Genomic DNA, 26,940 nt, shown 5'->3' with positions numbered 1-26,940 from the left:
TCCCCAAAACTAGAATGGGTGGAAATAGAAAATATCCGTACACAAAGTGTGCACTTTTGTGACATTGTGTAAATATAGTTGGATGTTTCTGTTACTTCATTGAAAATTAATTAATAACAGTAGAAGCAGTTTATGCAAAATCAAAGATTTTATTGCTGTGTAACACTGACCTCTGCAGGATGACTGCAGAATGAAATAAAACACCTGAAGTGTTTTGATCTATACATTTCCTTGCTTTTGTGGTTTTAAATAAGATATATCCTGAAAAGTACTTAATCATATGAAATGGTAAATTAAACTGTACAGTCAGTTAACTGTGTTGCTTTCTTAATTAAATTACTCACAAACAAAAAAATAGGCTTAAATAAGACGTAAATTATATGTTTTTAAAATCCTTTAAAAGATTCAAATTGACTTCACTTCAAAGTGTCATCTGTTCTTGTTGTGTCTGTTGGGTGTCTTCCAAAGTTGAACTTCAGTGTTGATATTTTTTGATAAGACCACAGTGATTTGGGGTATTGTTGTGATTGGACACTTTGATGATCCAACAGGAAAGGTTTTATTGCTGTTTCTTTCACAAATAACACAAAGTACGCTGGTGTGTGTTTATGTGTGACGCTATTGATAGATAATTTGATTTCCAAGCATACTTTTAAAGATGTTTGAAAGTAAATCAGTTGTGTCAAAAACATTTTAGTTCAGAGGTCACACACATACCTATTTCATCTTAAGTGGTGACTATTAATATAACCATAATAACATTTAAATGTAAACTTTAACGTTTTTCCATGTTGTGGTGCAGAGTATATGTGATGAAAATGTCTTTATTTTCACGAAACTGAACAATTACTACCCAGAATTAGTACAATTTTAGGATAAAGCTAATATTAATGAAAGCTTCTGGTGCAAAATACATTGAAATGTCAAAACAATAATAATAAAAAAAAAATTCTACTACAGCTGTTGCATTGTGCTTGTTTTAACAAACTCAGTCAACTGGGATGGGCTGCAGTACTCTGTGTGTCTATACATTGTATGAGGTGGTATAGAAGATGGATGGATTTCATTACAGTTGCTTTGTTAACCAGAACAGAAAGGAGATGCTTTCTTCAGAATTCCTTCTGAAGCCTTGAACACTAAACAAATATTTTCTCAGGAGAGAGAAATATGTGAAATAAGACCTCCACCAATTTAGCATGTGAGGGATTTTTTTTTTTTTTTTTTCAAGCTGTGTGGCATCCAAGGAATGCTGAATCACACTTCCTGTTTCCTGTCCATTTAGGAAATGGTGGGTTTTAACCCCTGGCTGCTGTGGCTGTGCCCTCTCTTATCTTTAAGATACTGTCTGAGCCCCCCGGGGCGGTGGAGTTATGGGATCAGATAAACAACGTCTTGAACTTTGTAAGTTGAATGTTCTGTTCTGTTTTTACTGTGAATTCATATGAATGTTCACATGCAGAATATTTGATTAGAAGCCGCATATATGTTTTCCCTTCCGTTTGTATCTGCATGGCACGTTGTTTGTTTACTGAATGTGACTCTTCTGTTTCAAACTCACTACATTTACAGCTCTGTGTGTGTGTATTCTTTTTTTTTAAATAGTAAAAGAAAAAAATACTGATATTCTCAGTATATATTCAATATTTTGACATGTTTTTTCTTTTAAAAACAAATTGAAAGTAAATCTTGACCACAAAAACCTTTAGTCACTCTGCATATTTACTGAATAATAGTTGACATCTTTTTTTATTTTAAAAAGAAAGAAAGAAAGAAGTGCAAAATAGTGTGCATGCATTCTCGGGCTGCTTATCTCTGTACCTCGCTGTGTCTATAACCGTACCTGTGCTGACTTTCCATCGTCATGCACAATCTGCGTTCGTATTTTCAGAGCCATTCTATAACATACCTCAACAAAGGCTCTGGCTTCCATTGAAATATAACAACAATTATTAGCTGAAGCAGCAGAAGTCTTTTTTTTTTTTAATCTATGATTTTGATGTACGGTAGAAGAAACCCCAAATAGTTTTGAGATTAACTCATAAATGGTGTCGAAAGATTTGCATCAGTCAAGATGTCCGGCTGATCCTTCCTTCAGTCAAACTGTGACACATCTCCTCCGCTAATCTCTTGTGTCTTCTGGTTCATGAGCAGGAAACACTCTTTCGTGCGCAATCATGGCTGCATCTCATATTGTCCTTCCGTGGCAATGAAGAAGTCGTTGAGAGTGTTCTGCAGGAAATCAAACGTTGGCCGGTCCTCGGGCTTCTGTTTCCAGCACATGGTCATGATTTCATAGAGTTCCTCAGGACAGCCCTCCGGACGTGGCATCCTGTACGACCTGTCCAGGCTCCTGATCACCTCTGGGTTGGTCATTCCTGGTGGGAACAGAGAGACGGTGCATATATATTGGACTCAATTTTGTCATTTCTATTCATGCAAGGTAAATCAGGGATCTCTCAGGGTGTGTACCTGGGTACGGTATTCTTCCATAAGTGACCACTTCAGTCAGGAGAATCCCGAAGGACCAGACGTCTGATTTGATGCTAAATGTGCCAAAATTGATGGCCTCTGGAGCCGTCCACTTAATTGGAAATTTAGCACCTATTTGTCAGAGAGAGGGTGAGAAAAAGTGAAGGAAAATTGGTTTCCTGTGAAGGAAATATGGGTGCGTGTTTAATTTGATAGACCGCAGCACTTGTGAGGTCTGATCTGCTCTGTGTTTGTTAAATGACATGTTTGGAAGGGTCAGGTTTAGTGCCACTGTTGGGATAGTCAGTGTAAATGGCAAATTTGAAGGAATACCTTTACTAATGTTTAACATTAAACATAATTTTAGAAAATATATGAAATCATTCCTTTTCTTTATTCACTAGATTCAACAAAACTGAAATGGATCATTGCAATGTATAATGACTCACAAATGTATAAACTGGGATACAATAATAAAGCAATTGTATATAATTTTTTACACTGAAATATAAACTTTTTTTTAATGTATTTCACTATACTGTAACAACAGCTGTCTGAAGAATTCATTGTAATAGCTTTAAAAATCTTGATCCCAATTCTGGGAATACTAGAGAAATTATTTACTTTAGAAAACAAAAACAAAAAGAAAAAAGATCAAGATCAGAAGAGCATTTTAGCAATACAGTAATAAACCTGAGGTAATGACCTCAACCATATATACTTTATATATTATACATGCCTCTTTCAGAAGTGTAGGATAGAATTCTTGGTATTAAATAAAAAGGTGCAGATTCCAAAGAGCTGTCCGTACTGCACCTTCTTGAGCGGTGTATTCGGACTCGATGATCCTGGCCAGGCCAAAGTCTGCTATCTTGCAGTGCAGAGTCTCACTGACCAGTATGTTGGCCGCACGCACGTCACGGTGGATGTAGTTCTTCTTCTCGATGTACGCCATGCCTTCAGCTATCTGTCAACACAGTTCGACATACGTTTCAAAGCACCCTGGGTATTTGAACTGCATTCCATCCATACATTCACACTGCTCTGTCCAGTTTAGGGTCACATAGAGCTGGAGCCGGTCCCAGGCAACCAGGGGCGTAGGCAGGGACACCGCTGTCCATCACAGGGCAAACACACACCTCTGACTTATATTTCAGACATGTTTTATTTATGTCTTTCCACTCAATGAGTTTGCACACTGCACGGGACAGAATAAATAGTGCTGCTCCAGAATGTGTGAATACATGCAGTTTGTGATAGTGGGCTGAACAGGAAGTATCAACTTTCAGGAAGTCATTTCTGAGGGGTTAAAAAAAAATAAAAAAATTGTGGTGGAGCTCGCTGTGGATGGAAAAAATAGCATAACTTCCTGTCCGGATGTTAATAATTGCAGTGGGGTGGGGGCTTTCAAACAAGACGAGCAGAAGCCGCACCACAGAGATCATTACAGTTTCCATGTGCATTCAGACTGTAGCTGGAACCCAAAGCAGGAACTGGAGCAGACTTTCACACTGTTACTGTTACAGTTTTTCTCCATTGGTTTGGCTCATTTCTTGAAACAGAAATTACATTCTCAAAACTGTAAGATCATTTGGCAAAACAGGCTTACAGTTCAGCACAACACCATAGTTCACTTGCAAAAGGTCATATCTCTCCCAAAACAGTTAACTCATGCTTCAAACTAAGTCCCTTTCTCATATAAATAGTCAAGGCCCCCAAACACAAGTTTCCTTCTCAATTGCTTTGGCTCATTTCTTGAAACAGAAATGACATTCTCCAAGCTCTACATGCATTTGCCAAAATAGCCTGGATGGTTCAGCACAACACCATGGCTCATCTGCAAAAGGTCATATCTCTCCAAAAACAGTTAACTCATGTGTCAAAACTAAGCCATTTTCTCATATAAATAGTCAATGGCCCCAAAATGCAAAGTCTCTTTGGCATTGTGTAAGCACTGTTGGTCAAAATGTTTAGATGTTTTGTCACTATGGCAGTGGACCATGGAAATATCACTTATGTCACATTTCAATCTTGGTCTAGACCATTCACTGACAATGAATGGTTACTGTAATTGATGCCTTTTGTCTAGCTACCAGAAATCAAACTGTATCAAACTGCAAAAAAATGATGGACCTACTGTACACTGTCATGGAAATTGTTACTGTATTTGTATTCACAAACATAAAGTAACCGCCAAACATCACAGTAAAAAGAAAATGTATACAGCAAAATATACTGTACTGTAAACACATCAACACAAAAAAAGGAAAATTATATGCAATATCGTTCACACCAGTAACTCCACCTCAATGGTCGTCCTCCTCATCCTCAATCTCATGGTCGTCCTCTCTCTGCTGTCTGTCTGGCCACAGATTTTCATCCACATCACACCTAATATTCTCTGAGATGTGTTACACACCCCCTTTATTAGTCAAGTACTAGATTCACCTGAGTCAATTTATCAATCAGCAAAAGATATTCATATCATGTAAGGTGACGTTATGCATGGTATAATGCTCATGACTAATTTTGACAATTGAATGAACTCTTGTGCATATGATGGCTGACACAATGAAATAATGCTGACATGTTTTGGAGAGTAAAACCATTTGACTGACAATCAACAGTTAGTTTAGATCAGCAAGATATATACAATTGGTAATTGTGCTAACTGTAGGCAACTGTAATCAATCATTTGCAAAGTGTGCTAAGACATTTGCAATTTGTTGAAAGGAATGAGAATTTGAAATCTGTTGTGAAGAAGTGCCCAGTGGTTTGGAGGGTTGTCCATGTTGTTTTGAGAATGTAATTTCTGTTTCAAGAAATGAGCTAAACCAATGGAGACAAACTGTAATGTGAAGACGACTGTTTCAATTTGGGTTTTTCACAAAGTTTGGTTGCAGCAGGAATTAGTTTAAAATAAAAAAAATAAAAAAAGGGTGGGGGAGAGTGTATTCAGGTCAGAGATAAAGCTTTTGCTATTTTCTGGTGAAGATGTCATAGAAATAAAATAGATAGATAGAAAGAAAGATAGATAGATAGATAGATAGATAGATAGATAGATAGATAGATAGATAGATAGATAGATAGATAGATAGATAGATAGATAGATAGGTAGTTTCCTACCTGCGCTGACATGTCGATCAGCTTAGTTAGCTTCTGCTTTTTTCCTTCGTCTGTTTTTAAAAAATCCAAAAGGCATCCTGCAAATTAAAAAAAGGCAAACAATTAAATGGAATTATATATCTCTAAGAGATTAGGATAATATACATATATTTATTTTTTTCTTCAAACAAATAAGAAACAAATAAAACATTCATATATCAAAATCTGAATAATAATACTGTTTTTCTGATAAAGAAAGTAAAACTGCTTTAGTTAACATTTTAACTAAACATATGATGGGAATTGTTCTGTTTGCAGCAGCTATATTAATATATTCTAATATTCTACAATCTATGTGATTCAAGTGAAGATGATAATGATAATGGTAATAATCGTAGTTGGTGAGGATTAAATTCATTGTGTTCATTGTTGTTTGCTTTGTGAAGGAAAATCATGGTCAAATCATGAAAACAACACTAACAAATACATTTTATGAGCTTAATTCTTTCTTTTTCAAATGGATTGTGATATTTGTTGCAAGTTGCTTATAAATTGTTCTTCCTCTAAACATCTTGAGTGAGATGATTGTCGATTAACCGAGAAAAGTTCTGATGGTTTTGCACTTCGGCTTATAGACGTATTTAGTAATGAAACACATGAATTAATCCTTATTGATCCACTGTTTGTATTCAAGTTCTCTGCTTTATATTTGATGGCAAATATAAAGTATTTTTGTCATTTTGCCCCCCTAAAAAAGACCATCCATGAATTCATATTAAGATCTGTTGTAAATACATTTACAATTACTATTACACTATTTATATGGTTTTATACATAATATAGGCAGCTGCCGTGCAACTGTTACGTTTGTGGCTTTGCACTAAAACTTATTTCATAATTCTAGTTTGTACTCTGTTACACCTGTAATAATTTTGTGGTGATTGAATGGTTAACAATATTAAGCATCATTTCATCATTATTTGTAATATAGATTATACATCATTTTAATATAGAAAAAAATTATCATGGTGGGAAAAGCCGTTTTTTTTTTACAAAAATGTTAAATGGTTTCACCCACCTCTGATTTACATTTATAATAATAAATAAATGCCAGAATGTGTAAAGAAAATGTATAAAATATTGTAGTTATTTTTAAAAGGCGGCGTTGTTGGTGTTTGGTTTGTAAATATATATACGACAGCTGTTTACAACACAAGAGGATGTATGATTAATAATTAATGACTTTGACATGTTCCTTTTTAAAAAAATTTTTAATGTGTTAAAATGTGAACTTAAATCCCAAATCAAAATAAAAAATCTCCGACCATTGATCATAAACTCTGTGATGATGAGAATGGGCTCCTTGGTGACCACGGCGTGCAACCGGACGAGGCGCTCGTGCTGCAGCTGCTTCATCAGGTTGGCCTCCTGCAGGAAGGCCTCGGGTGCCATCGTTCCCTCCTTCAAGGTCTTGATCGCAACTTTCTTGGCGTTCTTGTAGTAGCCTGACAGTAAAGATTTAAATGGGTTGCGAGAGTTCCCCTAAAATGTCTGTCAACACGAGGACAGTTGCGTCATCTACTTTACTTATAGCTTCCCTCTTACCCATCCACACTTCTCCAAACTGCCCGGCGCCCAGCTTCTTCACCATTTTCACGGTGTCTCGAGGAACCTCCCACTCATCCTGCGCCCACGGATGCTGCGGGGCCTTCGGCTTGCAAGGGGCGTACAGACGCTGACACAAACCATCCGCTGTGCCTGAACATAATCGACAATACGTTTGTCAAGAGATCTTGAATGCTCAAACAAAAAAAATTTGTCACGAAACACTTTTAGAGCTTCTTTGTACTTTCCGTGCGTTTAGGTTGACGGTAATGCTCGAGACGTTTTTATCTTGTGGTTTTATCGCGGGGGTGAAATGCTCCCTGCTCTCGCGCAGGAAATGCAACAACGAAAAGGTTTGACTCAGTCGCCACAGATATCTCAATGTAATTCGCAGTGAAAGCAAATGAGTAAATCCAGTTAAACATTTCCTGAATGATTCATAAGCAGGTGTTTGTAAATGTTACAACTCAAAGAAAGAAGCTGTGTGTTTGTGGACATTACTTACGGGTGTAGTATTTCACCAGCTCCTGCAGGGATGGGAATGCGTTTGTCGGGGAGATGTAGTAGCCACCTTTGTCCAGACAGCGGATTTTGTAGTGTTTTACCATGTCCCCGTATTCTGACACATAATCTTTGATCGACAGTGAAAAAGATCCTGGAGGAGATTCATACACGGTTATAGGCTGAGTGTATTCCTGAGGAACTCTTCTTTAAACCGAAAACACGTTCACGTTTCTGACAAATTCACCTCTAGAAGTCTCACTTTCTCGAACTAGGAAAGCCCCTGGTTTGTTTCCAGGAGCTAAAAGCAGTCGTTCTGACTCCTTCCTACTCAAATCCTTGAAAAACCACCTGCCAGAGAGAAAGAGCCACAAAATCACACCGTATGTTACCACTCATAGTAAGAAGATAATCATAAAGGAATGCGTTTGAGCAGTCCTACATTTCGCTTGCTGACATGTTCTGTGTAACTCTTACTTTTCCACCTCCAGTGTATCTGCCCTGGCGACATAATTACATGGTATGAAACCCTCCTGTCCAGTCGTCAGTGATTTAGCCAACCACCATTCTCCGTTTCTAGAGACAGGATAAACGCAACAAGTCAGGACGGGTGTTTATGTTCGTGCACGAAGTTCAGTTGAATTGAACTGAACTCAAAACGCAGGGTAGTTCTACCTTAATCATCCTCACGGCCACATAAACAGGGAATTATTATTTAATAATGATTGTTGTATGAAAACAATTACCAAGTTACAAAAAACTAGTAAAACACCCATTCATAAATCGATAATTAGAATATGCCAACTGAACACAAGCTAAAATATAAAAGCAAAAATGTGTTTTATATTTATATATATATATATATATATATACTGAACGCAAGCTAAAATATAAAAGCACAAAAAAATTACATATATATATATATATATATATACACCTGTTTTTCTATTCCAGACTGTCCACGGAGGGCGAGAGGGGAATTTTTTTTTTTTTATTACATTTTGAAACTATTGAGCTGCCCTATTATATACACCATAATTGTATTTAATATTACAATTCCAAAATATTACCATTCGGGACGGGGCCACATGTTTATGATTTCTGGACAAGATTGAGACTCACTCTTGCAGAACGTTAAGTTTGTCTCCTTTCTTGAAAGGTAGATCCCTATCGTTGGTCGCTTTAAAGTCATGTTGCGCCACAAACACAGTATCATCTGCAAAAAAAGAGAGTCAAAAGTTAATTTCTTCATAGACCCACTGGTTCTTTTTGTTTTAATAAAGCTTATTTTAACTGTCAGACTATGCTTATCAGCACTGCGTTCCACAGACACCCATCCCTATAAAACATTTGTAAAAAAAACTGTACCTCTTAGAGCAAATTTCATCCAGTTTGGTTTTTTTTCTTACTGTCGGAAATGTTAAAATAACTTTCTTCTGTTTGCGATCTTATTTGATCCCCAGTGGGAAGCAGAGGAAATTCAAGTGAAGATACCAATCGGGAAATGGAACCTCTTCTTTCTCTGTAAATATCTCTGCACAGCAAACTGCACAAGGTTCTTGCCGTTGTGTTCAGGTTTGTGCTGAAGCAGCTGCGTAGTGGTCTCATAGCTAGAATCGAGAATATAAACTGGTTTGCGCCGTGTGGATTTTGTACATTCTTCGTGTATGTGATTGGGTTTTTCTCCCACAATCTAAAAACATGCATTTTAGTTCAGATAAATTCATTCAATTTGGTTAAGTCTACGTCATCTCTCCATCCTGAGGGAAAAATACTTCTGTGAATTTAACACAACCTTTTTAAAGTTAACTTTAACTACACATACGAGAAGCAGAATCTCGCGACAAACAGTTGTGAGATTCAATTCTGCAAACCTCAGATCCCAAGTCCGCTCTTGTCATTTGTTGGCCACCAAAACATACTAAGCATACATTAGGATACTTTAAGTTGAGTGTGAATATGAGTATGTGTAAGTGTCTGTATCTCTTTCATGGGCTGGAGGATTCAGGATAGAAGGAGAGAAGGATAAGAAGAAAGTTAAATGTTTACCGTCATCTGAAGAGATGTTTCCACTCCCCTATAAGAAATAGAGTTTAACAGTCCTCAAGTCAAGTCAGGTCAACACCATGAGGCTATTGCGACAGGATTTATTTTCAGATATCCAGCAGAGCTCTGTAGAATCTGCTTACTATGTGTTGTGGGTGGTAGAGGCCCTGCGAGATTTGCTTTCCTTTGTAGAATTGGTCATCTTTTATCAGTTTCTGACCACTGCATGCGCAGCCCATCCTGAAAGTATATTAGAAAACGTTTTAACTGCAAAACATATCATTCAAAATATGCTTTAGAAAATTGATATCACACATTTGCAAAATGCAGTGAATTAGTGAATTCCTGCTGACACAGAATGCTCATTTAATTTACCTGGTAAGCAGATGAGCTTTACTGAAGCGTTTTTTTCAGCGGCCGCTCCTCCTGCTGCAGGATCTGATCTTTGACTTCATGCCCGCAGCTAAAAGGTAGACAAGAGTATGAATCTTTAGCGTGTCAAGTGTATGCCTTCATAAATAATTCACTGAAACTGTAAAGAGGAAGTGGAACTATGTTTACAGCTTCATACAGTGGCATTTCCATGTACTGGACATGCCTGTGAATGTAAAAAATAAAGAAATAAAATATAAGAAAATCTTACATTTATCATGATTGTCTTACAAAACATTTCTGTTAAACTTTGGGAAAGTGCAGAACTTTTAAAATGTTGAATATTTAATAGTTCTTAATATTATTTAACGCCCACCTCAAACTTGGCAGCATCTGAACATTTTGCAACCACATACATTTAATATTTATCACTGAGATGTATGGTCACAACTGCAAATTGTCGGGTACAGAGTAAAATACCAAACACAACTCAAGTCCATTTTTATTGAAGTGGTCACACGTTCTCACTTTTCATGAAATAACGTGTGAGTGATCATGCATGTGTAACTCACCGTCAGAAGAAAATATCAGAGGCTTCTATCTCAACAATGTCATTTCCTTAATGTGATGGAAATGTTATAATTTGCAGTCTCAGTGTTAGTAAGCAATAAACCTTTAAGCCAGCTTGTATATTCAGCATGTGTCCTTGTGTAGAAAAAGGAATTATTGAATGAATGTTAACTTACGTCTGCTGTAAAGCCTGAAGAATACTTTTAAAGTCTTTCCATATAAACACAGACGTCACGATTATCAGTAACTGTTACTGAAAAAAAAAACTCATTTTGAGATCGAAACGTCAAATTGACATACTAAAGATAAATACCTTGTAATTGTCCCTGGTTTGTCTTCAGAAGTACTCCAGATGCAAAATGTCTTCAATTTCCTCATTGAACTCTGCCTGAATCTCTCTCTCTCTCTCTCTCTCTCTCTCTCTCTCTCTCTCTCTCTCTCTCTCTCTCTCTCTCTCTCTCTCTCTCTCTCTCTCTCTCTCTCTCTCTCTCTCTCCCCAGGCCTCCCCTGGGGAACCACATTGAGTTTACTGGAAACAGGCAGCAGTTAGTCTGTTTATTTTGTCATGTGAGGCCCTCCCTCCCCTCGGTGGCACATTATCTCACAAAGCAGCACGACGACCACCTGCTGACTGAACCCTGATCAGTTGATTTCCACCTTCAAGGTTTGTAAATCAATGAATGCATTTCAATTATCAGGTTCAAAACTATGCACAACCACCAACAAATGAGTATTGGAGAAAAACAATTGAGAGTTTAACGTTGAAGTGCTGCTGCAGAGTTCACGCTTTTGCTGCTATTGTTAAACGATGACAGTTGTTCTGCTCAGTTTTTTTTAAGAGATCTTTTATTACTTTTTTTTTTTTTTAGCTTTTATATTTCCAAGACAAACTTCTCAGTTCCTCAAGTGATCTGCAGCACTCTTTACTTCCTACTAAAACAGAGTGCATGGATTCTGGTCAGCCATTTGCAATGCACATTCTTGCCACAAGAGGACGCTCTTTGGCTACATTGAACTCTGCTTTCACAGAGTCCGTGCAGCTTTGGGTATATATTTGGGTAATATCTGATGTATTCCATCAGAGGCATTTAATGTGCTTCACAAAAGGAAATAAATACATTAAATTACAATAAAATCGTAGAAATAAAGGACAAAAAGCTATTAAAACCAGAGAATAAATAGTAAAGATCAAGAGAAAGTTGTCTTTATTGTAATCAATCAATGGATTTTGAAATGATTAAAATTTGCTTTTTAAAAAAATAAAAAAATAAAAGGATGTAGTTTATATTGTGCCATATCAGCAAACAATCCTACCATTCATCCATCAACCCATCTTCGACACTCATACTCTTCATCACACTAAGAGCTGACTTCATACAGGAAAAACCCAAAGACAACTAGACATTCAGAGCTACGGTCAATTTAGAGACACTAATTTACATATTACACAAGTCTAAGGGAGAAAAAAATCAAACCGGTGATATTCTTACTTTGAGTCGACTGTGTTAACTTGAAAATGCCATTTCATATACATAATACTACATATTATCCTCGCCTGAACTGTCAAAAGATAACATAATTCTAACCCTGCTACTAAAATACAATGTCAGTGTAATACAAAGCAACTCCTTGGTGAGAATCTCTTGCATCAACACCTTTGATAAAGCGGTTTGGCGAATATTGTCATCATCTCAGCCACGGTCACATAATATGACTATGAGTTCCACTAGTAGATGAATGGCGTTAACAATTTCTTGCTGATGTTCCCCATTTGCAACACTAGAGGGAGTAAAGAGTCACGTTTTATAGCTTGGCTGTCATGAAGTCATGAAGTCACCTGTACAGTTCTCCACCACATTTTGGGCCTTCCACTTTATGAATAACCTTCAGATGACATCTGTCATGATGACTCAGCGACGTGGCGCTTCAGGGATTTTCATTCACTGCTACCTTTATATGGTGCTGAGGCGGTGGCGACTGCAGATGTGAAAGCAGACGCAGAGGGGAAAAGTTGCAAGCTGCTGTGTGGTCAATCTATCAAAGTGTAACAATGCTTTGGTTTTTCACACTATGCAAGACAGTTAACCAGGTCTTTCCTATTCTCACCGCACAATGCACCGAGGAGGGAATTCACCCCTCGTCTTCACAGACAATAAAACAAAACATGTCCTTGAGATGACCGTAATCATGACCTTTCCACACCCGCTTTGCATGCTGACATGGATTATTATTGAATATCGAGACAGAATCAAAGAAGTCAAAGGGAAGATATCATTCACAATGTGCTGTAACCTATAAGAGCAGGGAACAATAAATCTTACAGCACCGGAAGTGTTTGTTTCCTATGGGGGGCTTTATACAACACGCAATGTGGGGATATTACTCTCTGGGCAACACTTCACAGGTTTTTTTTTTTGTTTGGACCACCTGTGCTGTGTGTGGGGACTGTGCTGTGCTGTAGTTCTCTAAAGGAACAATCTCACTTCACGTTGCACACATGCACACACACACACACACATACATACACACACACACACACACACACAGATCCAAGCTGCAGGTGCATGGTGAGTGTTATTGAGTGCGTCCTGGTTACTAACTGCTGTTTCTCTTTATACTCCTTTCTTCCAGTTTTCCATCAGCCCTTGTTTTCTTCCCAGGGCTTAGCGGATGCTTGTGTACAGCTCTGCTGGGGTCCCCAGACATTGCATCCTGCCTGCAGAAGGGTCATAAGTGGCCCCACAGGATAGCCTGAACAACAGTGGGAAAGAAAGGGAGCGTGGGTCTCCTTTCGTGATCCAGTGCAGAAGGCGTCTGCCAAAAGCATACAGGCTTCCAATCGCCACTTTCAGCCCCTCGTCATTAATGTGAGTGTGCTCTGCATGTGAGTGGCGGTCTGGACACGGCTCGTGTGCACGTTTTCATAAACGCATGTGTTGTTCTGACACTATGCTGTGTAAAATGTAATATCTGAAAGAAGCTGTGCAGTGGAGTTAAGTTTATTTATTTGCGCACGCAGGCATGCACACACACACACACACACACACACACACCTTCCTTTTTGTGATCCCCCATCCTACATCACAGGAGGCCCCCGTTCGTCTGTGACTTCCCGTTGGTGTGGGAACCTTTTCTATCCTCTGTCACACATCGCAGAGTGAGAGAAGGTCTCGCATCTACATTTGCCATAAAAAAAAAATACAAAGTAATTGTCAATAAACAAGAAACAATTGAGCTCCCTCGATGTATTCAATGGGCACTTTTGCTCTTCCTCCAGGATGTTCATGAGCCTTATTTTTCATAGTGCTATTTTCCTGAGTCGGACAGACGACAGTAACAGACATCAAGCACAACTTGTGCGAGTATATTGTTTTATTGTTGGTTTCCCACATTTAAAACAATAAGCCCTTTTCACTGTGCGATCTTCTCATTTATGTTTCTTTGCTTCTATAAATAAACGGTGAAAGTATTTCGTCATGCTCCTCTGAAACGGGCCATTCCACGATTGAGAAGGTATCCGTCACACTTTATTTGATACTCATATAAACACGAAGGTCCTGCAGTGCCACAGCAGCCCGGCTGTGCAGCTGCTCCAGAGGCAAGATGCTCTGATGTAAACATAGCTTTGGGGAAAACCCCTCATTATTGTGCTGTGGATGACGTTCTTCACTCTTCCAGTGTTTACTGTGGAAATTACTTTGTGCCAGCAGGCAGGTGCTTCCTCGAAAGAGATTTGAGGATTAAAATCTCCTCATTAATGCAAACATTTTAGTGAAGAAAGACAGAAATATCCTTTTGCAGTTCTAAAACCCCTATTATTCTTATTCTTTTCTTTTGTCACACTGTCATAAGATGCCTATATACATGTGAATACTGTGCGAAACAGTCTGAAGCTCTGCTTTGTTGCTAATGTTCTGCTTTTTTTTTTAACAGTGATAAATAGATATAATACAGCAGCATTCCAAAAAATGTGGCTAAAGTTAATTCTTCCAGTAATTTTGATCAATCTTCACGCTTCCAAATTATTACACAAAAACTGAGACATGTTAAACCGTTAATGGTATAAAAGAGTATTGAGTTTATATGTTGAACATCGTGGGAATAACTCACCGAACCACTAACTTGTTCAAGATTTCCTGGAAGACTGAACCCTGACCTTTAACCCCTTCCTGACCTGTGCAGGTGTTCAGTTTGAAACTGCAGCTTTGTGACTGGTGGTTTGATGTCACGTGGCTCTGCCCACCTTCATCAAGTTTGAGAGTGGTTCTTTTGATATCGGCCACCAGGGGGCAGTTACTTTGAACTGTTCCACCAGAATAAAAGTATTTCTCTGTGAGCACTCAGGGAAGAATAACAAGATTTGTGTTTTCACTTTGGATTGTGTGTTTATTTGATGCTCGTTACAGCTGAGTGCAATGACTCGGAAGAATTAAAGTCTGGGCAAGACAGACGCTGCTTGAGCTTTTTAATTGTGGGTTGTAATTTTCATCACAATGTCAGCACAGATCAACTATTTAATCATAAACAAAGGAAGTGGCAGAAAATAATTGTGCACACTGGATGGCTTTGCATAGTGGATTGTGGACATGTTACAGCAGGCAGGCTTTGGTCTAAGTTTGTTGTGGGTGCAGCCAACTCGTTCATTTCAGTGGAAAAATAATGGAGCATGTGCTCGACTCCACAAAATGCACTCTTGCGTTAATGAGTTAGGATTCCTTTGTGCAGCAGCAGACTGTTGCGCACATTCCCATTGTGCAGGATTGTGCATATTCCTGCTTCAAAAAGAAGGTTTGAAAAGAGAGGCCTGCCTCTCACTGGTGTTAAGCAGTCAATCAGAGTGACACCAATTATGTATGCCACATGACCACAGGAGGCTGCAAATGGAAACCTTGAGAGGGGCACATCCATCAGCTCTGTCTAATAGGACACCGTGGAAAGAGACTGAAAGGAGGCTCTACAGTCACTACACTGTTCCTTCCTATCAGATGATGATAAGAGCTGCGTGAAGAATGCCCACACTGCTTTCAGTGGGTCAGGATAGTAAACTGTTTCAAGTGACATGTAGATGGTTTCGTTCCATAAAATGAAATGTGCCAGTCAGAAATGTCTTTTTGCTAACCATCAACCATCAAAGCTAATCAATCACAGTCCATGTTCAATGAGAGACTTGTGTTGAGAGAGTGAGGTTATTATTAAATTAAAGTAATAGTTGCTCCCATCCAGGATGTGGCCATTCTCTTTCAACCTGAGCATGTGGTGGCTCAGGGCAATTTGAACCAGTGAACTTGCCACCCTGAGTTCTCTTAGTAAACCTCTATTATACCAAGAATAGGAGGACATTATTCATTAAGTGAATTCTTAAATATCAATGTCATGTTTTATATCTGATGAGACGTTTTCAATTACAAGCAACACAAAAAAAGGCAAATTACTTTAATGTATATTTATTGTTGGATATAATGTGTGCAATACATTCAGCAAAGACAATGGACTCTGTACCACAGAGATTCATGTATTTCCTTACTTAAAAACACAGTTCAATGGTCTAATATACAGAAAATTAGGACATTGTATTTTGCATAAATCACTCAGTTAACATCTGCTACTTTTCAGAGACGTTCATCTCCTACAGAAATCCATTAAAGCTATAAATACACTTTCCTGGTGGAACTGATACATGCATACACTGTTACTCATCATTCAACTTTGATACAACAATAAACCCTGTTTGAGACAGTGTTAAACATTCAAAAGGAAACATTTTTTTTGGGGGGGGTGAGGGGTTTCCATAAAATATCAGCCCATCCATTTTCTGTACCCACTCCTTCACTCCGGAGACTCATTGGGGCTCTTGGAATATTGGGTAGAAGACAACAACATTAGCTAGAAAAATATAATACTTAGTATTCAATTAATTTTGATAAACAGAATAAAATTACAACAATCTTCTAAATTCTGAAGAAAAATGTGAGTGGTGCAAATTGTATTTAAAGACATACAGTACCAAGTACAGGATTAGTGCATAGCAGATAATTCCATTATTATTGCATTTTTCATAGAGCATAAACGCCCTGCAGCATGTGGATAAAGTGTAGCATTGCTTTATGTCTAAGGCTCAGAACTGCAGCATACAACAAACACTTAATAACTCATCAATGTTGCATTGCTGGAAAACTATGCAAACATCCTTTATACAGTACATACATTCAAGTTTTTAGGATTTGTCTTTCTCCATACGGTTGTATGAGCAATAATTCTATTTCAGCAATAGATATGCTGGTGCAAAGTGCATGTGATTCTTATAGTGCATATTTACGAAGATCATAAAATGATGATAATCTGAGTGAGTCTTTCATTTTTCCTTCATGTTTCTAATGACGGATCTGCCATCAAGCGTCCGTTGCTCACCACCTGTGACATCAATATCAATAACTCTGTTGTTGCCATTTTAAATGTACAACACACTATTTAGAGTTCTTTGAGTCAAGTCTAGTAGATTCATCTTCATTGTTTAGTTCAACATCAGAATCTTCCACATCTGCATAGGTGCCGTCCTCAGACTCTGCGTTCAGCTTGATTCTGGCATCAAGCCGCATCACTGTTGTTTTGTTGACATCAGTGTCGGATGCATTTTGACTGTTTATCTTGAAGGGTTGCACTCGAGTGTCATTTTCCTCCACAAACTGATCTGAGCCTTCGTCTTCTTCGTCTTCTTCGTCTTCTCCATCAGCTGAATGTCCTTCGTTTTCGCTCCAGTTGTCGTTGGGTGTCTCGGTTTCCTCGTCCTCTTTTTCAGAGGCCTCAGCCTCGTCTTCGTCTTCTTCAATGACATCCATGCACTCACACTGTGTGACGTTTGGACTTCCATCTACGTCTTCCTTTGCTTTGTTCTCCTCTGTGGTTTCTGATATTTCCTCATCGGCCACGTTGTTCTCTGGTTTCAGCTCCACCACATCGTCCGCGCCTTCCGTTTCACCATTGTCTTCTCCCGCCACGTCACTGTCGTCACACTCGTGTTCAACGTCGTCGGGATCCGTCTCAGACTCACTGACACCATTCTCCACAATGTCCTGGTCTTCTCCTTCGAGCTGCATTCGTTCAACTTCTGTGTCATTGGCAGATACTCCCACTTTTTTCATAACTTCTCCAACTTCTTCTCCCGCAGAAGCACCGTCTGCCTCAGATTCTTCTCCACCGTCTCTTTCAGTTGTGGACTGCTGCTCAGATGTTTCATGTTTTTCCTTCTCATCCTCCGTTGTTACGGCCTCTGTGTTATTGTCATGTGTTGCTCCAGATTCACTTCCACTTTCATTTTCAGCAGATTCTTCCTCTTCATTCAAAGAACCCTCTGATTCCCCTTCAGCCGTTTCACCGTCGACCAGTTCTTGGTTGTCAGGTTCGTCCTCATCCTCGCTCATTGCTTCATCTTTAAAGTCTTCAACGGCACTGCTCTCTGCGTTTTTTTCAGATGCCTCTGTCTCTTCAAGCCTCTCTGCTGATGACTCTTCAACAGGGTCTGTTTCACATGGAGTCTGATTTTCATCAGTGGTTCCCTCTGCAGTCTCAGCTTCCTCTGCAGAGTCATCTGCAGTTTCTTCATCGGGCTTGACCTCTGAATGCTCTAATGCTGACTCATTGTCATTTGTCATTTCAGAAGTGTCTCCAAATTCTGTCGTGTCATTTAGGTCCGTTGTTGCATCACTTATTGATTCACTTCCATCTGTCTCTGATTCGTCCTCGGAATCATTTACAGGCACGACTTTGGAGCTTTCCTCTATTGCAGATTCATCGATGCTCTCACTTTCATCTCCATCCCCACTTTCTTCCATCTCATTTTCATTTGCTTCATTGCAAGACTCACTGATTTCCTCTTCACCCGATTCTTCTTTTTCTGTGGTCACCTCCGCTGTCTTTTCAACGGCCTCATCTGCGCTCATTGCTCCTTCAGATGGTTCCTTCTCTTCTGCATCTTCCACTTCGCCCATTTCCTCAGGAACATCGTTGTCAGAGCCTTGCTCAGCCGTGTTCACCTCGTCTTCTGTTACGCTTTTCTCTTCAGCCATGGAAGCTTCCTCTTCTTTTCCATCATCATTTTCACCTTCGGTTGGTTCGTCAGATGTTTCCTTTTCATCTGATTCAGCGTCACTGGTTTCTTGTACACTTGTTTGTGCCGCGTCTTCTGCTGCATTTTCCTCTTCGAGTTCAGTGTCTTTGCCTGTATCTTCTTCTGTTTCGCCTTCACTCGTGACAGCATGCTCTTTTTCATCGTCTCCTTCACTTTCTCTCTCGTCTGTTTCCTTCTCGTCTGACTCTGCGTCATCCTCATCTGCGGCGGTGGTTTCATCTTCCTCCTTCAATTCATCCTCAGTTGTAACGTCATTTTCTTCTTCTCCACTTTTTTCATCTCCCGTTTGTTCATCAGCTGAGTCCTTCTCATCTGACTCAGACTTAACGTCAGAGGCTCCAGCAGATGTGCCGTTCTCAAATTCATGCTCTGTTGTTTCTGCCACATCATCTGTGGCGTCGTCTTCCTCCGCCACTGTGGCTTCTCCAGCAGTTTCTCCCTTTTGTTCATCTTCACTTGTTGCACTGACATCTCTTTCATCAGCCGTCTCCTCCTCCGAATTAGACTCATTTGCACTGGTGGCTTCCACACCATCGGCCCTGTCTGATTCATCTTCAGTTGCTTCCTCATCAGCTGCACTGCTTTCTTCAGCGTCATCTTTACTTGCGACAGCTACGTCTTTTTCAACACTCTCATCTTCAGTCTGTCCTTCATTGTCAACTACCCCTGCCTCGACAGCCTCATCTTCGTCAGAGCCGTGTTCACTTGTGGCTGTCGTACTTTCTGCAGCAGTCTCATCTTCAGATGTGCATGTTTCAGGAGCCTCATTGACTTCATCTTCGCTTGCAACAGGAATCTCTGTCTGTGCTACCAACTCGTCTTCTGCCGGTTCTTCGGCTGCTTTTATCTCTGCAGTTTGTTCGTCATTTGTGGTATCTGAATCTTCTGCAGAATCATCACAATCTTCTGCATCATCACTGACAGAAACGGCCTCATCCTTATCATCAACACTCTCCGTTTTCAAATCATCCTCACTTCCTTTGTCTTCTGCTTCAGTTTCGTCAACATCGTCATCACTGGCTTCACCATTTTCTACCATTTCTGTTTTTACAGCCATCTCATCTTCAGTAGCTGCCGTGTTATCTGATTCCTCTGATGAATCCTCCGCGGTTGCCTTGTCTGTTTCTTCATCAGCAGACTCATCGACACTCGTGGCGTCAATCTTCTCCTCATCAGTGACTGTTCTTTCTTCCGCAGGCTCATCTTTCTCTGATTCATGCTCACTTGTGCATGCAGAAGTGGTCTCTATTGCTGCAGCGCTATCTTCAGCTTCATCTTCACTTGTTTCCATGTTTGTGTCATTTTCTGTCTCAACAGTCTGTTCTTCATTATTAACCAGTCTTGTTTCCTCCACCTCATCTTCCTCTGGCTCGTGCTCTCCAGCCAGGGTTTCTTCCACTGCATTAGACTCAGCTGTGTTCATTTCATCTGAATCTTTGCTTAGGTCATCATCACTTGTAGCAACTTTCTCTTTTTCTGTAATTGGCTCGTCTTCACTTGTTGCCTCTTCAGCGTTCACATCTGTCGTGTCGTCCTCATTTGTGTTTGCATCTAAATCTTTTCCAGATTCATCCACACTAGCAGCATCGGTCTCGTCTTCATCGACGTTTCTCACTTCCACACTTTCCTCATCAGATTCATGATCATCTACAGCCAGCTCATTTTCAGCTGTCATTTCTTCCTCTGATTCCTGAAGCCTTTCATTGACTGTGTCTGTGTCGATGGTCGTATCTGCAGGCGCCTCTGCGTCCTCTGTGTCTTCTTCCTCCATCACTGAACCCTGAATTGAAACTTTGTCATCATCCTGGCCCTCAGACCCATTTGCACCAGAAGCCGAATCGTCTGCCATTTCTGTCCCTTCAACCTCTTCATTGTCCACAGATTCATGCTGTGATTTATCTTCTTCTTCAGGCTCATGTTCACTTGTGAGAGAAGCATCTTTTTCATGTACATGATCAACTTCACCTGTGCTGGTGGCGTCATTCTCCTCCTCTGCTTCACTTGCAGCTTCATGCACAGCTGCTGTCAGACTTTTAGTGTCATCCTCACTGGCGATAGTTGTCTCTTCCCTTGTATCAATAACCTCTTCTTCTACATCTTCTCTGGATTCGATTTGTTGTTCTTGGGATGTGACTGCAGCCTCTGCGTCTTCTTTTAATGACACGTCTGCATCCTTTGTTATCTCGTCTTCAGTTAAGTTCATATCTTCCTGAACTTCATTTTCAGAGTCTTGCATTTCATCCCCCTCCATTTCCTTTACAGCTTCTACAATAACTTGTTCTACGATGGATTCTGCTGCTTTCGATTCGTTGCCCCTTCCATGTTGAGATGCACAGTCGTTGGTTTGTTCGCTGTCAGAGTTGTCGTCCTCCAACGTCTCATTTTGGTCAAAATCCATGGCAGAAGGTGCAACAACTGTTACGGGTACCACGTTTTCCTTAATGCACGTTTCACATGGACAGTTGTCGTCATTGTTTTCACTGCGCTGGTCACTGTAAGATGTCCCTGTTGCTGAATCATCACTTTTTTCTGCTTTTGAACTGATTGACTGTTTGAGCATAGCTCTCAGTTTCTGTTTTCTCTCCTCAGCTTGTGTTGTTGAAACATGGGACATTGCTTCTTTTGGAGGCTTTGGCAGACCTGTTCGACCTTGAATTTTCCTCAGTTCTCTGTCTATACTTGTTTGGATCTTTTTGTGGACCTCGGTTTTAAGGTCATTTATCATTATTTCAAGCTTCTCATTATCTCCTAAATTCCAGCGAACCTGGAACTCTTTCATTGCATTGACATAATGTTTCATGAACTGCTTTTTTATTTTAGTTAATAAGGCTAAAACCCATATGGGATCAGAATCTTGAGAAATCTCTTTGACTAATTGTGTGCTTTGAAGCACGAAGGAACTCTCAGATTGTATGTCCTCTTCATCCTCTATTTCCGCTTCTTCTGGAGATTTGTGGCCATTGCTGTCATTCCCCGAAATCTTGTTTGATGATGACGATGTTTCAGGTATTTCTCTTGGACTGTCATTGCTTCTAATTGTGTCATCTGTTGCCGGGTCATCTTCCTTCGGTTGTTTCTCCTCTGAATCTCTACCAGAGGTCCATTGAGCTTCTGCTTCTGGTTCAACTTCACAGATCTTTTGTACCTTTTCTAATGTATTCAAGCTGGCGTGAGATTGATGGACGTCACCATTAACATCACTGCTACTCTTCACGCCATCACTGCTCTGTCCAGAACCTGTGGATCCACTGTTGACATCCACTCCAGAGGACGAGGTGTGATTGAAGTCATCATCCACTGAGTGACGATTGTGCTTTAACGTGTATTCATGTTTTGGAGGCACACAGAGCCAGAGAGATTGCAGGATGTTCATCAGCTCTTTGTATCGTTCATCTTTTTCGTTTGCATTTTTAGGGTCATGATCAATTAATTGCAGTTTCACGAGGCTATCCAAAAGACCTCGAGCTGAAGTGCTCAGCTTACGCCCATACACCGGGGAAATTTCTGGTAAACTGTTGCATCTATCAAGCTTTGGATTCAGAAGAACCTTCATCACTTGTATGGAGGAGTTGAATATTTTTGACTCGTTATCTTGGTCAGTGCAGGAACCTTCATTTGGCGCCTCCGAGCCAGTGCAAACACTTTTGATCACATCTTCCTTGTTTTGGTCTTTTGAATTTGCTGCTGCTGAGTCAGAACTGCTGTCATTTTGTTCAACTGTATTTGTTTTCTCTGTTTTTTGTTCTTCTGTGTCTTCATTAAATTCCTCCATGTCATAAATCTCATTCTCTGCTGGTATCGTTTTCAGCCATTCATTCACAACCTCTGTTGGGGAAGCATTGGGGAGGCGAGACGGGACCAGGTCAAAGCCGTCAGCCTCGGTGCTATTGTTGATGTATTTGGTGCTTTTGTCACTTTTGTGATCAGCACTCACTGGACCATTTGTTATCCTTGGGGACGCATCAAACGTTGATTCTCCGGGTGCTGATGTCTCACAGGTTTCTTTGACAATATCTGAACTGGATAAAGTTTGTGACAAATCACTTTTGTTATCACAGATGACATGCTCAGCATTTTCTAAAGCCTTGGTTGCACTCTGATGAGCTGCTGATGCTGCAGAATTTGCAGATGACTTTGGTTTAGAGATACTTTTCGTTTCTGTTCGTCTTGACTTATTGGACTTAGAGTGACGACTGCTTTTATCAGTTGTATCATGTTGCTCTTTCTCCTGCAGACAAGTGTCACTGCTTTGTTCAGGATTCAGATGTTTTCCTGTATTGACTGAAGACACATTAGTTCCGTCCTCAGAATAAGCATCAACAGTTGTCGTCATTTTCGTGTTGTCTTTGTTTTCTGTGTCTCTGTCTGTTATAATATCTGTCCCCTTGGATTTTTTAGACGTAACAGACAGATGTGACTTCACACTTAAGGAGCTTTGTTGCGGGCCTTCACTTTTCAAAGAAGTTCCTGACTTTTTTGATCGGGCTGAACTCTTTGACTTTGTGGACATTGCTCTCTGTGCTTTGTCACCACTTTCATCTACTTTCACAGACGGAACATCAGACTTGTTGAATGTTTCAGATCGATTTGATCTTGTTGACACCGGGCTCAGTGTTCTCTCCTCTATTTGATTAGTATTTTCATCCACATGAGCATCAGAGTATTTGGAGTTTTGGGATCTTACTGATCTATTTGACTTGTTTGACATGGTACTTGGTACTCTCTCAGAGTCGGTATTTATATTTCCATTGTTTGGGGCCCCAGTTCTTTCTGGAGTAGGATTTCTAAGAGTGATTGATGGCTTTGATATGTTTGAAATGCCTGATTTTCCTGATTTGGTTGACTTAGCGGTGTGGGGTCTTTCATCCGCTTCATCACTTTTACCATTTTCACAAGGAGTTGCTCCAGATGTGTTAGATTTCAGTGATAAAACGCTCTGAGTCCTCTCACTTTGACTCACGTCATCAGCTACTTGTTCAGTAACATTAGTTTTCTCTGATCTTTGAGTATTGCGGGAAGCTTTTGATTTGGTGGAAACCGATGTTGCATTTGAATTCTCTGATCTGGCAGACATTGAGCTCATTGTTCTCTTCCCGCTGTCGTCGTCTTCATTTTCATCTGTGATCCCAGTGCCATTTTCAGCCGTTGATCCTACTGTAACATGTGAATTTTCGGAGTTTGCTGATTTGATGGAAGTACTACTTGGCGCACGCTCAACATCTGCAATATTAGATGTTTTTGTCTTATTAGATTTTGTTGATATGCCGGACCGTGTTGATTTTATGGATGTGGCTGATTTAGTTGACATTCCACTTGATACTCGCTCTTTGGTTTCTTTGGCTGAGTTAGCTGACATCCCACTTGGTGCTCTTTCTGGGGCTTCTTCTTCTGCACATTCTTTTGATCTATCACATACCTCTGACTTATTTGTCTTTCTAGATCTGCCAGACATGGCACTTGCAACACTCTCTGCAGTGTCCTTGTCATCTGAGACGTCATCAGTAGCTAGCAGAAATGAGACTTTTGACAAATTTGACTTTGCAGACTTTACTGACTGTGTGGATTTGGCAGACATTGCACTTTTTGGTCTCTCAGGCATTCCCACAGTTTCATTCCGTTCATGCGAAATGTCAGTTTCAGACGTGATTGTTTTTGCCGATTTAGCTGACAAAGAAGAAGAAGCCCGATCGGTAGTTTTCTCGTGCTCATCCAAATCTTCAATCGTGACACCGGAGGCTTGTGTTCTCAAGGATTTTTCAGAAGCATGAGAGTGGCATGATTCAACTGACATGCAGCTTGCAGCTCTTTCTTCGGGAGCTGGAGACTTTGACTTTATTGATCGGGCAGAAACACTTGACTTGGCTGTCCGAGATGACAATGCACTCGTTCTTCCTTCATTCTGTGCATCAGCAATGACAGTGCTGTGTTCAGAGGGCATCTCGGAAACGTTTGATTTCTTAGATGATTTAGAAACGCTTGACTTTGCTGATTTGACAGACATATTGCTGGCTGCTCTTTCCACATGATCAGAATTGTTTGCGATTTCTTCAATAGCAGAAGCCAACTCACTTGACTTATTTGATGTTCTTGAGATAGTTGACTTTACTGACAGTGGACTCTCGGCTCTGTCCTGATCTTTTTCTTGTTCATTCCGTTCAATGTTTGTGTCAGAAAGACATTTAGAAGCCTCTGATTTTGTGGATATGGTAGAAGCATGTGACTGAGGCCTTGCAAGGTTTTCTTCAAGGTGAACGTCAGCTGAGCATTTTGACCTGTTCGATCTTGCAGACCTGATTGAGGAGACGGACATTGAACTCACTGATCTGCTTTCACTTTGCTCCTCTCCGTTTGCTATTTCATCAGTGGGGTCACGAGCAGTGAAGGAAACTTTAGATTTCTTTGATGCAGCTGAAACATTTGACTTTTGTGATTTCCCTGATTTTATAGACATATTGCTGGGAGCTCTGTCTTCATGTTCCTCCTTGTCACATGCCCAGTGTTCAGCTCGACTGTCTAGTTCAGATTTTGCAGACTTTGTGGAAATAGATGACTTGGCAGTCTTGGTTGACGTGGCACTGCGTGCTCTTTCTTCAGGTTCGTCTTCACCTGCTGCTTCATCAGGAACGCCAGCATCTGTGCCAGACACTTTGGATCGGGCAGTCTTTGCAGACACATTCGATTTCACTGATTTACTTGACAAAGCACTAGTTGTTCTCTCTGCGGTTTTTATAGATATTTCTGACACATCTGACTGGACAGATTTGGCTGATGTGCAGCTTGGTGTGCTTTCTCCACTTTGGTCATTGTCATTTTCATCTTCTGAGGTCACAGAGATTTCATCTGCTGGAACTTCAGCGGAGCATTTTGAAATATTTGATCTTGAAGAAACGTCCGATGTAACTGACATTGAACTCACTGACCTCTCTGGACTTTCATTCATAGCAATTCTTTCTTCAGGATTGTTGACATTGTCTTCGGAGCAAACGTTTGATACTTTAGATGATCTGGAAGTGTTGGATTTCACTGATTTTGCTGACCTGGCCGACAAATTGCTCTGAGATCTTTCTGTTGGTTCCTCCTGATCCTCTGTATTTTCTTCTCCTGGATCATTATGTCCTTTTAATTGAGTAGACTTTGCAGAAATCGTCGAGTTTGCAGTTTTGGATGACATTGCACTCCCTGCTCTGTCTTGACTTTCATCCTCACCACCTACTTCATGTACAGTGGCAGTAGATTTATCACTCTGTACTTCAGAAGTATTACATTTGATCGACCTAGAGGAACGGTGTGAGTTAGTTGACAATGCGCTTGGCGTTCTCTCTGCAGACTTTACTGATATTTCTGACACACCAGATTTCCCAGATTTGGCTGACATGCAGCTTGGGGATCTTTCTTGAGCCTGCACTTTGTCATTTTCTTCATCTAACGCTTCAAACCCTTCCTTATCTGCTGCACCAGTTGAACATTTGGATTTGCTTGATTTTCTAGAAACATCTGACTTCACTGATTGGACTGATAATGAGCTTATTGCTCTCTCCTCACTCTCGCCCTCTACAATTCTTTCCTCGGGATTATCATCCAAACCAGCTTCAGAAACCTTCGATTTTGTCGAAAGATTTGACTTTGATGATTTCCCTGATTTGACTGAAAGGTTACTGGGAGCTCTTTCTGTCTGTTCCTCTTGATCCACTGTATTTTCTGCTCCTGCTGGTTTAATAGATTTGGCAGAACTACTTGATTTTGCAGTTTTGTTTGACATTGAACTTGGTGTTCTCTCCGCAGTTTTTGTAGACGCATCTGACACCCCTGTCTTGGCAGATTTGGCGGACATGCAGCTTGGTGATCTTGCTTCACTTGGCTCTTTGTTGTCTTCTATGAATGAGACGTCTGAGGCTTCCTCATCTGCAGCAGCAGTAGAATGTTTAGATCTGCTCGATCTTGTAGAGCGATTTGACTTCACTGACTGGACTGAGATAGAGCTCGCTGCTCTTCCTTCGCTTTCACCCTCAACAATTCTTTGCTCAGGATTATCTTCTAGAGCAGCTTCAGACACCTTTGTTCTCCTTGATGTTGTAGAAACGTTTGATTTTGCTGATTTGACTGACAGATTACTTGGAGATCTTTTTCTGCCTTCCTCCTGCTCAGCT

At 40.2% G+C, this 26,940-nt stretch overlaps 1 protein-coding gene across 1 annotated transcript; it reads right to left on the bottom strand.

The window, feature by feature from the left end:
* Nucleotides 1-1,865: 1,865 nt before the first annotated feature.
* blk (BLK proto-oncogene, Src family tyrosine kinase) lies at nt 1,866-9,965 on the bottom strand (the record flags this gene model as incomplete). Its single annotated transcript, XM_080514211.1, has 12 exons — nt 1,866-2,375; nt 2,470-2,601; nt 3,286-3,436; nt 5,596-5,672; nt 6,900-7,079; nt 7,180-7,332; nt 7,685-7,834; nt 7,928-8,031; nt 8,158-8,256; nt 8,803-8,896; nt 9,730-9,757; nt 9,870-9,965. 12 exons carry the CDS (start codon nt 9,963-9,965, stop codon nt 2,173-2,175), a joined length of 1,467 nt encoding a protein of 488 aa, XP_080370337.1. The 3' UTR covers nt 1,866-2,172.
* Nucleotides 9,966-26,940: the final 16,975 nt, after the last annotated feature.

This window comes from Blennius ocellaris, assembly GCF_963422515.1.
Source record: "Blennius ocellaris genome assembly, chromosome: 18".
Lineage (NCBI taxonomy): Eukaryota > Metazoa > Chordata > Actinopteri > Blenniiformes > Blenniidae > Blennius > Blennius ocellaris.
Note: the sequence above shows the minus strand (reverse complement) of the source record. Positions and strands in the feature narration are given on the sequence as shown.